Raw genomic sequence first — 11,070 nt, forward strand, 5'->3', positions numbered from 1 at the left:
AGTTGACCTGGAGTAACGACGGAGAGATAAAGTTGTAGTTTCGCTTCCCTCCGGGGAGCCTTGATGTTTCCCATCGCTTGTCATTGCCTCTCAGAGTCTGCGTTCAAGTGCTGATTGCGGCAGCTTTCACTTTAAAGTGCTCCCGCCTTGCTTACCTCTCTGTCTCTTGTAACTTAATTGGGACCAGGGATCGGCTCGGCGGTGATGAAATCCAGACGTAACCCCAACGTGTGCAACAGCCAGCCACGGGGAAAAGGTTGTCTCCCCCCCACCTCTGCACCACGCACGCCGGGCCGGGCCAGAGAGGAGGGGGGAGATGGAAGATGCTGAACCCGTGTGCCCCCCCCCCCCCCCACCCCCCCCCCCCCCCCCCCCCAGATCCCCCCCCCCTCAGACCGCAGAGTCACATTCCACACCGCCGTGCCACTTTGGCGGGTTTGGGTGTGAGCTTGGGGACCCTCCTCTGTGAGTGACAAGGTGAACACCGTGGTCTCCTGTCACGCACTCGTTAACTCGCCATTCCTCTTCCTTTCTGTCACTCAAGACAAGGTTCCAGACCACACCAGTGGCCTGGATAGGAGAAACACGCACGCACGGGCGCACACGCACACACATGCGCACACACATGCGCACACGCACGCACGCACACTCACACACACACGCCACTGTCAGAGACCGCAAACAAGCATCGGATATTTGTGGAGTAAATCATCTCTGAATGAGGCTAAACCATGTGCGATTAAGTGGTTTGTTGACGTCTTGAAGCTGATCGGAATGGATAGTTAAACCTGTCAGGGGGCTCTGTACGTTGACTATTGAGAAATCCAAGACTCGTGTTTCAAAATCAAGTACACTTTTGGTGAAATTACCGCAGGCGAGAAGAATAAGAATGCAGGATATACATACATACATACATACATACAGGTATGCGGTCTAGTCTAACTTGGACTCAGGGGGGTGGACGCCTCTGCCTTGCATAGTCCCCAGTGAATAGGCAGTTTGCCCTTCACTGGTAACCCTATTTTGGTATTATTTTTAAATATATGAAGGGTTGGGTTGGGATTTTACCAAAAAGCCCCCCTTTTAAATACATACATACATACATACATACATACATACATACATACATATACATCCCAGAAGTTGAAGCAGTTTTTAAGGACCCACTTTTAGGCCAGTGCAACAGAGCATGCTTTTGCCTTTTTTTAAACCCTACCCATTTTAACAAAGTACATACATACATACATACATACATACATACACATGTACATACATACATGTACATACTGTACGTATACAAATATATTTTAAGACAATCATTTTCAGTTATTATTACATCTTGTTGATGATGATTCATGGCAAGTTGCATATCATGGTGGTGATGTGACTGCCACGGGCTACGGCTCTTCACACTGCCCTTCCCCTCACCTGGAGGGTTTCTTTGACCACAGCTTGGCATTTCATTTCAACACAATGGTTCCTGCCAAGCTTCACACCGAGCTGGAGGATCTGGGCCCGCTCTCCAACAGCTGGATGCCGGGCGTCCCGTCGGGCCATCGCCAGGTGCTGAGAGTCGGCAGGGACTGGAGCCCCCCAGGGCTGGGTGCTGAGCCCTCTCCTTTATCCCATTCTGAACGGGCACCCATTTTGGTGTCAGCATCATGTCATGCTTTAGCTATTGAAAAATAGCAGATCTACAAGCTCATATCGCGCCACCGAGTGGCGCGATACGAGCTTGTAGGTCTGCTATTTTTTGAAAAATCGAAGAACGACTGACATTTTTTTTAATCTGATCTCAGGTCAGAATGGGTTCATCAGACCAGTGTGTGTCCGGCGGAAACCTCGTATGAATCTGATCTCAGGTCAGAATGGGTTAAACTCCCTGTCGGTATACACACACTTGACTCTGTGGCCATGCGCAGCTCTCCGACGTCATCGTCAAGTATGCAAATGACACAGTGGTGATGAATGGGGCCTGATCAACAATTAAAACCTTTGCTGCCATCTAGTGTTCAGAAAGTTTAACCGCTTAGCAGTTTAACAGGAAGGTGGGGGCTTCCAGAAGTGGAACGACTCATCACAACACTGCCCCCTGCAGACTTTAGCTAGCAGAACAACCAGCTGCATTCTCGATGCGATGCGATACAACGCAAACAAATTATTTACGATCCTCGGGTGCGTGCCAGCGCACCATGGACAGCTCTCGAACCTTTGGAGATACGGCGCTTTGAAAATGGGGTTATAATGGAGGCTCAACGGAGCTGGATTTAAAAAAAAAAACATTTCTGTTGGTGAAGGAGGAGGAGGATGAACGTAGTTGGCAAGAACAGGTCCCGGGGGGGGGGGGGGGGGGGGGTACGTTTATAAACGTATTTGGCAAGATAAGAATTAATAACGACGAGACGGCCTGCCCTATAGGGAGACAAGGTCAGATCACTGACGCTTGATTATGGATCCTGCCGCAAAAGAACAAGGAGGCGTGTCCTTTGCACTTAGAGGCAGGCCCACGGCCGTCTTGAGTGACAGGCTGTCAGCCAGGCAGGCATAAGGCACCGCTATTAAGAACACAAGCCATGCGTTTTTAACATAATCATATTTTAACGCGAGGCCCTACACAAGCGATCCGTTTTTAACATAACATGACTTGTTCAGGCATTAACGCGAATGGAAACGCCAAAGTGATTTCTTGATTTCCTCGTATGAGAAGCTTTGGTTGGAACTTGGAAGTGACATTACACAAGCTTCCATTTTTAACGTGTATTAGTTTTTAATAGTTATATCCGTTCGTATTTTACCGCGATTTAACTCTTGGAATATTTCAATAACATGCTAAGGTACAGTAGCCTACCTCATATGTTTATTCAGAATTTGAGCCACGGACCACCATTTGATGAGATTTAGCCTCTCAGACCCCAAAGGTATTTTGTCCACAAGATCATGCTGTATTGATGTGGTATAGAGAAAACCACTGGTATAGATGGATGGATAGATCGAATAAAACAATCTTTGTAATTAATTTAAGTGCTAAGGTGTAGGCCTGCTTCATATTTTCATGGATGGATGGATGGATGCTAAAGTAGCCTACATAGATAGATAGATAGATAGATGTGTCCATGGCAAAACAATATACTGTATGTAGGCCTATGTGTGGATGGCCCAGCACATCATGACTGCAGGAGGTGAGCTTCGCTCTCCCTCCAAGACATATTATTCCAAGTGGTGCGCGCAGCGTAGCCAAGGCAAAGAGCATCATCAAACCACGCTAGCCACAATCTGCTGCTTCACGCTGCAGGCTGTAGGTGGGCCATACCGCAGCACCAACATGCTTATAACCCACTGACAAGAGGGAGACTTTCCCCAGCCAGGCAATCAGGCTTCTGAGCCCTAGCTGTAGTCAGCGTGTCGTCTTGCACATGCTTCCATCCTTTATGTACAGTACGACGTGTAGAAACTGTTCACACACTATGTATGCATATCGTTAAAAAAAAGTTGAATCGGACAGAAACGTCTTATCTCCATATTTAAACTTTTACGTTTGTAAATAAGCCCAACTTGGTCATACTATATAGCGTCACACAAGTATGTGAGTATCAAAAGTAAGTATCAAAAGTAGCAGATCTGCAAGCTCGAAACATATGGTTCGGAACGACGCGTTTTGACTTTGAGCTTGTAGATCTGCTACTTTTGTGTCACCCAACCAGGGCTCAATGATCATGTACCCCTGAGACACCACAAGCAGCAGGCAGGTCGTTATTGAAAAGTAACAAAGTTTATTATAAGCTCGGAGATAAAACAGGTAAGTATAAAAACATGTAGCAGGATATCAATATAACACTATACAAGTAAAATACGTAAATGTATAGGTATAGCAATGTGGCAATTTATACTGTATGACTGGCAATTATTAAAACGTAGCAATATAAATAGGCACTGTATCCTAGGCAAGCAATAATCACAAGCTCCTCTTAAAATGCCCACCTCAGGAATCTGGATAATAGCACAGTGTTTGTTCCCACCCAATCTCCTAAGCAGCCCAAAGATTAGTGCACATATATTATCGTATACACATTAGTACACACGACCAACAAAAGATGCCACGGCAAATCAAGTGCACACAAACGATCACTGCAATAAGCCTATATCAAAATAGGATAACACTTCTATCGAAATCACAGCAGTAAAATACAAACATGCGTGTTCACCAATAGGGGCGGTAATTAAGAGGTGAAGCCAACCCTGAGAATATTCCCACCCCTGTAAGCAGCCCTCTGAAGCCTGAATGACCGCTGTACCCAATGTACTGTACACTACAATAATACGTGCCACACAGTTAAGTTAGCAAATGCCCAATAATAATAGTAACTATAATAAACACTATCGCTTCCCAACTCACGGCCCCAGAGCCCAGATTGTCCGTCCTCCCTCGTGACGTCACTGTCTCTTATCCAACCGGGACTCCGAACGAGGCGAAGCCCCGTATGTGGCGTCGGTTGCCTGGCAACGAGAACTGTCAAGCGATGGTATGCGGAGCTGCGTTGACAGTTGGTTGTCGTTCCACGCTCCACGGCCGTGGACAGAAACTGGGGAGGAGGAAACAGACTCTGTAAGCGATGGGGCTCAGATGCTATCCCCCCAACAGAAAGTAGACTTCCTGTTGAGTACCCTAGAGGGCGGTGCCCATAGAGAGGCCCTGCTGCTCCCCCATGCTGATAGAGACTCTGACCAGAAGATCTTAGAGGTCCTAAGTCGAAAGTACGGAGACCACCGTTCAGTGGAGACCCTCCGAGAGGAGTACTTTGATTGTAAGCAAGCGGTGGGGGAGGGGATTGATGACTTCATCCTTCGTCTCCGTGAGTGTTTCCATAGGTGGCAGAGGAGTGACCCGGTCCATGCTGGGCCTGCAGATGGAGTATTGAGGTCACAGTTTTCCAGAGGACTTGGGGAAGGGTCTGTGAAGCAAGAATTACAGCGCCACCTGCGGCGAACCCCAAACCTCACCTTCGATGCTGTCTGCAGGGAGGCCAAGTTCCTGGAGAAGGAGGGAAAGGCCCAAGGGAGCGAGGCTATGATCTGCCAGGCTCGAGCTACACCCCAGCCCCCTGTACCCGAACCACAGTCCCAACTGCAGCAGCTAAAAGAGTCCCTCCGGGCTGAACTGAAACAGGAGATACATGACCAGGTGACGCTGCTAGGCAAGACAATCGTCGATGAGATCCGGGTCAGTTATCCAACCCCCAACCGAACCCTGCGCCAACACCTCAGTGGGGCAGGCCCGCCGCTGCACCACCGTCCAGCCGACGCAGGCGTCCTGACTCCCAAGAGTCACGAGACTACCAGTGGGATGACCAAGGTCGTCCTATCTGCCGGGACTGTGGGGAAGCAGGGCACGTCCAACGTTACTGCTCCCGCAGGGCAACGCCCACCCAGGGTTTTCAGTCCCGCCAGTCACTGTAGGGCGAGTGACTGGAATGGGAACACCTTTAGAGTCCCCAGAACAGTCTGTGATGGTTGGCCGCTGCCCAGAGGTCGAGGTCCTTATACGTGGGGAGAAGGTCCCTTGTGTCCTGGACACCGGCTCTCAAGTGACTTTGTTCAGCCAGTCCCTGTTCAAGCGTTGCTTCGGTGATGCTGTGATGCTGGGAGTAGAAGATCTCCCCTGGTTGACTCTGAGAGCGGCTAACGGCCTACAGATCCCTTATATAGGGTATGCAGTCATGGACTTTACTATCGGAGGGATAGAGGTGCCGGGCCAGGGCATCGTAATTGTTAAAGATGACTGTATGAACACTGACCATGGACTGCTAGGCATGAACGTGATGTCCGAGTGCTGGGAGGCCCTGTTCAAGCAAGGCCATCCGGGGCAGGCTGCTTTCAAGTCCCTCTTCTCCCCAGCTGCCAGGAAAGCATGGGAAAAGGCGTTCACCATCTGCAGAAGAATACAGGTCACCCCCACCCAAGAGGTAGCCCAAGGCGTGGCCAAACTGGAGCGACAGGCACCCATCTTGGTCCCGCCAGAGTCCGAGATGATCGTCTGGGCCTACGTACCTCAGGCCCTGGGTGGGGAGGACTGTCCCGTGCTGGTGGAGGACCTCCCTGATGGCCAGGGCATGGAGGAGCGCAGCTGGCGGATTGCGAGGACTTTGAGCTGGGTCCGTGGAGGGAAGGTGCCTCTTCGAGTCTGTAACCCAAACCCCTCTCCTGTCCATCTCCCACAGAAGCAGGCACTGGCTGTAGTGTCCCGAATCGACCCCCTAGAGGTCCATGGAGCAAAGGAGCTTGTGATCACAGACACAGAACCTGGGGTGCTGGAAGTAGATGTCCGATCCGTGACCCACACACCTATTGCTGACCACCCAGCCTTGAAGTTGGAGGGAGACGGCTTGGACACGGAGCAACAAGGACAGCTCACCACCCTCCTAAGTCAGTGGACGCATGTCTTTGCCGCTCACGAGGAGGACTTTGGCCACACTGCCGCTGTCCATCATCAAATCCCCACTGCAGAGGCACCCCCTATCCGAGAACGGTACCGCCCTGTCCCCCCTAAACTGTATGCCGAGCTGCGGCTGCTGCTGCAGAGCATGATCGACAGCAAGGTGATCACAGAAAGCTCTAGTCCCTGGGCAGCACCGATGGTATTGGTACGCAAGAAGGACGGCTCCTGGCGCTTCTGTGTCGATTACCGAAAACTAAATTCCGTCACCCACAAAGATGCTTTCCCCTTGCCCAGGATCGAGGAGTCCCTCACCAGTTTGACACAGGCAGCCTGGTACAGTACCCTGGATCTGGCCAGTGGATATTGGCAGGTGGAGGTGGCTCCGGAAGACAAAGAAAAGACTGCTTTCACCACGCCGTTGGGCCTCTACCAGTTCGAGAGAATGCCTTTTGGGCTCTGCAACGCGCCCGCCACCTTCCTGCGGCTCATGCAGCGTTGCTTGGGGGGACAGGTACACGACCATCTGCTCATTTACTTGGATGATGTGATCGTGTATTCTCCTGACTTCCAGAGCCACCTTAAGCATCTAGAGCAAGTATTTCTTGTTGATGCTTAGTTATTCATTTTGTAGAGAATCAGCCCCTAAACCAGGGGTTCTCAACGTTTTTGGCCGGGGACCCCTGGAAATGCTTTGGCAATGTCTCGGGACCCCCACCCCCAATATAGATTTACTGCTACAATAACCTTAATAATAGAGACAATACACCATAAATAAATACTTAAACCAGATATAATCATTAGGGAAGGTGTATGCATACATGTGTACTATAATGTAAACTCTTCATTTCCACCCCTAAACCACACTAGAAGACTAGTACAATATTAGCTGTAAATCCTGTTAATGTCATCCAATTACATGAAGATAAGAGCACAGAGTGATCGACCTATCGAATGATGGGTTATTCAGGGTATAGCTCAGAAAACTGCATGCCTTGTTGCGACCCCACTGGTAGCGGCAGGTGGATGGGATATGATGAACCTCTCATCAGAGCCCCAGGTCATCTTTCTGCACCTTGCAGCCCAACAAGGTATTTCCAGCCTCCACACACTCAGCCACGCAGTCCACTTTCTGAGCACGAACCCAGGACACTGCCTTCATAGCCAGAAGCTGCCACTCATCCTGGGCGTCCATCTTGAAGCCATGGAGCCAGATTAGAGCCAAAATAGTAGCCCAAACTTCCTCGGTCACTGGTAGAGGCTTTGACTTTTTTAACTCCTCATGAGTCTTCCCAAGCACAGCAGTCAGCTCTGGAACTAGGGTCCAGAAACCAGTAGCCTTCTGGAGGGTGATCACCTGGAGCAAGGGGTCTATGGGTGGCAGCCTGGGCTGAGGGGGTTCTTCAGGACCTGAGGGCAAACTTTTCTTTTCTGATTTTTCTAATTGTCTATAGACAGAAGATCCACAAAGCATGTCCTCTTCTTCACCGTCATCTTCCTCATAGTCACCTCCGTCAGTTTCTAGGGATTCCATACTGTCACACATCATCACTGGTGCCGACTTACAGCACATCTTCATCATTGGCATTCTCATCATCCACTGCCGTGCGCTATTCAGAGCACAGAGGGACATCATTGGCGCTGGGACATTTCTGCGTAACAGAGGTCCTTGTACGGCCTCCCCACTTCCTTTGTTGACGGCGATGAAGGCAGTGAAGACACTGCTCACTCCTGATTGGATGCTGAGTTCCACCACCCTCTTCTTCTCTGCTCCATCCTGCTTCCCTCGCTGGTCTCTCTGTTCCAGCTCCAGGGAGCGAATCAGGGTCCGAGCGCCCAGCCTGTGGACAGTCAGTCCAGTGTCCTTGGTAGGTTTGAGACTGAAGCCAAGCTTATTCTGAGAAGGTTGATCTGCCAGGCTGTACTTCACAGTCACACTGCCTTCACTGACCCCTGAAGCCTCTCCAGTGAGCTGGGCATAGATGAGCGACCTTTGGCCCTGGAAAAGGGTTGTGATGGGCGGAGACAGAGGTGTGACAGACATCCCCTTTGGCAGGTCCCACGAAACAGAAATATCCACCACAGCTGGCTGCAGGGCAAAGCGAAGTGACTGCATCACTTTGGGTTGCAACCTTTCTGTTCCAGTGATGAACTGGGCATGACCTCCTCCCTGCTTGGCCATCCCAGTGATGAGAGCAGAGCTGGCCCCCTCCCCAATCCCGAAAGTAAAGCACCTGTGAGAACTGGCATTGCTTTTCACCAGATCGAGTACTTCCTTGGTATTCCACACCTCGCCATCAGTAAAGACAAAGAGCTGTCTGGGCTGATTGGGAACGCAGGGCTGCTTGTAGATGTGTTTGAGAGGCCTTAGGATTTCTGTCCCGCCCAGATCAGCTGACATAGTCTTGACCTTCTCCAAAGCCTCATCCATGGTGCTCTGGCTGTACTCCACACTCGCAGGAAAGATGTGGTCGTAGTCACTTCCAAAGCCAAATATGTTGAAGTAGCAGCCCATTGGCAAGCTTTTCAGTAGCAGTAGCAGTGTGTCCCTGGCACTGCCAATGCGATCTGGCCCGGCCCCGCGCACGCTGCTGCTGCTCATGACACAATCCATGCTGCCAGAACGATCCACTAAAAACAGGAACTCCCCACATGAAGCCAGTGATGACATCACAGCTTTAGGGAACTCTGGGGACAGGCTCAACATGATCACTGGGTCACCCATCAGAGAACCAGCCTTGGCAGAATCCTTTCCTGCCTCTACAATAGCAGCGGGCTGGTGGGCATCTTTATAATAAACCAACAGTTCCACGTCTCTGTCAAACTTGTGCCCATCGCTCAGGCGGACCGTGGCCTGGGTCTGCTCTGTGTTGAGGTACTGAAGAGGGTCCAGGGAACAGTTGGACTCTACTTTAGAGACGGGTCGAGGAGAGGTCACTCGGGCAGAGAAGGACAGACTGTAGGGCACTAGAGAGGCTGGAACAGAGGTCACCTGAGGTTGACCGCTCCCTCCACTGACCCCTTCACTACCTCGAGGTTGGTAGCGGGGGTTCAGCACAGCAGGCAGACAGAATCTCAGCCCATCGTCAGCCTCCACAGCCAGCTCAGTAACATACTCCAGCCTGATGGAGGCGCTCTGTCCTGGAGGCAGACTGCCCACACTCATCGAGAATACATCAGGGCTCTGCTCACTCTCCTCCAATAGGAAGGCCTGCTGGCCTGAGCTCAATGCGTCATCATACTCCTCTCGAGCCTTCTGTTTCTCCTTCACCTCAGCCACAACCTCTGTCTGTCCGATCTTTGCGCTGAAATGACAGACGGCAGCATCGCCAGGAAGAGGGAAGACAAAGACGGCCTCTATGGGGCTCTCCTCCTTGTTCTCGTACTGCAGAATGGAGGTCACTGTCGCCACATGGTCTCTCACCTCAACCTCCACATCAATGCCTTTCAGAGGAACTGGTTCATTCTTGCGAGTTACCAGTCCACATTCCATAGTGTTGCTTGGACTGTTCTTATGGCTTCAAAATAACCTGAAATCTTGTTTTGCAAAGCAATAGGTCTAGTCTGAAACGATATGTTGGAAAGAGTTCAGTTTTGACGAATAGCCTCCTTAAATAGGCCTTTTATTTAAATGTATGTAGAGTTTGTGAAACATTATCCCTACGCACTTAGAGTATATATGCCTACGCCCCACAGCCCAGATTGTCCGTCCTCCCTCATGACGTCACTGTCTCTTATCCAACCGGGACTCCGAACGAGGCGAAGCCCCGTATGTGGCGTCGGTTGCCTGGCAACGAGAACTGTCAAGCGATGGTATGCGGAGCTGCGTTGACAGTTGGTTGTCGTTCCACGCTCCACGGCCGTGGACAGAAACTGGGGAGGAGGAAACAGACTCTGTAAGCGATGGTGGTAGGAAACAACGTAGCGTCACACTCACACAAAGTTAAGACTCGGATTGACCGTCCCTTTTAGGCCGAGTAGTCTGGCATATAGCAGTAAACCATCTGCGTCGGCGGTCCTCGAGGAGACGGCGGGCGATCAACGATATGCGGCCGGCGATCCAACGCTGTTCTGCGGCGTCCAGGACGGGGAGGCTGGGAAGGAGGATATGACTCGTCAGTGACAGTGAGCGAAGTTGAATATAGGACCACACTCACACAATGTTGCGGCTCGGATTGACCGTCCCTTTTAGGCAGAGTAGGCTGGCGTGTAACAAGGAAGCGGTCTGGTCAGGAGCTCGGCGTGTAGTCGGATGGGTGGCGTTGTTTGGTGTACGGCGTGGCATTCGGTGTGTCGGCGTCTGCGACCGTCTCTGTCTCAGCTCGGTTTTCTCTAGCGCGCTGCCGAATGCTTCCTCTCTTATACCCGTGTCCTCCAATAACGGTGCGACACCGCCTTCTCATTGCCTGTAGAAGGAAAGAGGAGAAACGCAGCACCACCCCTACAGTCCAACAGTGGCACGTACTTGCCAGCATAACATGTATTTCAGTTCAAGTTCATATTGTCTGTGTATATCATTCATTACAGTTAGCGTGACATTTGCTGTTTTTGAATTAGAATCTTGAAAAGCAACAGTTTCGGACATATGACGTTTCCACCCGACAGACGGTATTAGATGTCTGCTGCTATTTCGTTTTTCT

General features: G+C 50.7%; 1 protein-coding gene across 1 annotated transcript; it reads right to left on the reverse strand.

Annotated features, from left to right (window-relative positions):
* Nucleotides 1–7,290: 7,290 nt before the first annotated feature.
* LOC310871887 (von Willebrand factor A domain-containing protein 5A-like) lies at nt 7,291–10,090 on the reverse strand. The gene has a single exon (XM_083783524.1). The coding sequence runs from the start codon at nt 9,921–9,923 to the stop codon at nt 7,479–7,481; it is 2,445 nt and encodes an 814-aa protein (XP_083639650.1). The 5' UTR covers nt 9,924–10,090; the 3' UTR covers nt 7,291–7,478.
* Between the last annotated feature and the right edge of the window lie 980 nt (nt 10,091–11,070).

Source organism: Protomyctophum parallelum (genome assembly GCF_964188405.1).
Source record: "Protomyctophum parallelum genome assembly, chromosome: 15".
NCBI classification, from domain to species: Eukaryota; Metazoa; Chordata; class Actinopteri; order Myctophiformes; family Myctophidae; genus Protomyctophum; species Protomyctophum parallelum.

Bases quoted from the DNA above. Each gene is read 5' to 3' on its own strand.
- LOC310871887 (XM_083783524.1), bottom strand. From the start codon at position 9,923: ATGGAATGTGGACTGGTAACTCGCAAGAATGAACCAGTTCCTCTGAAA.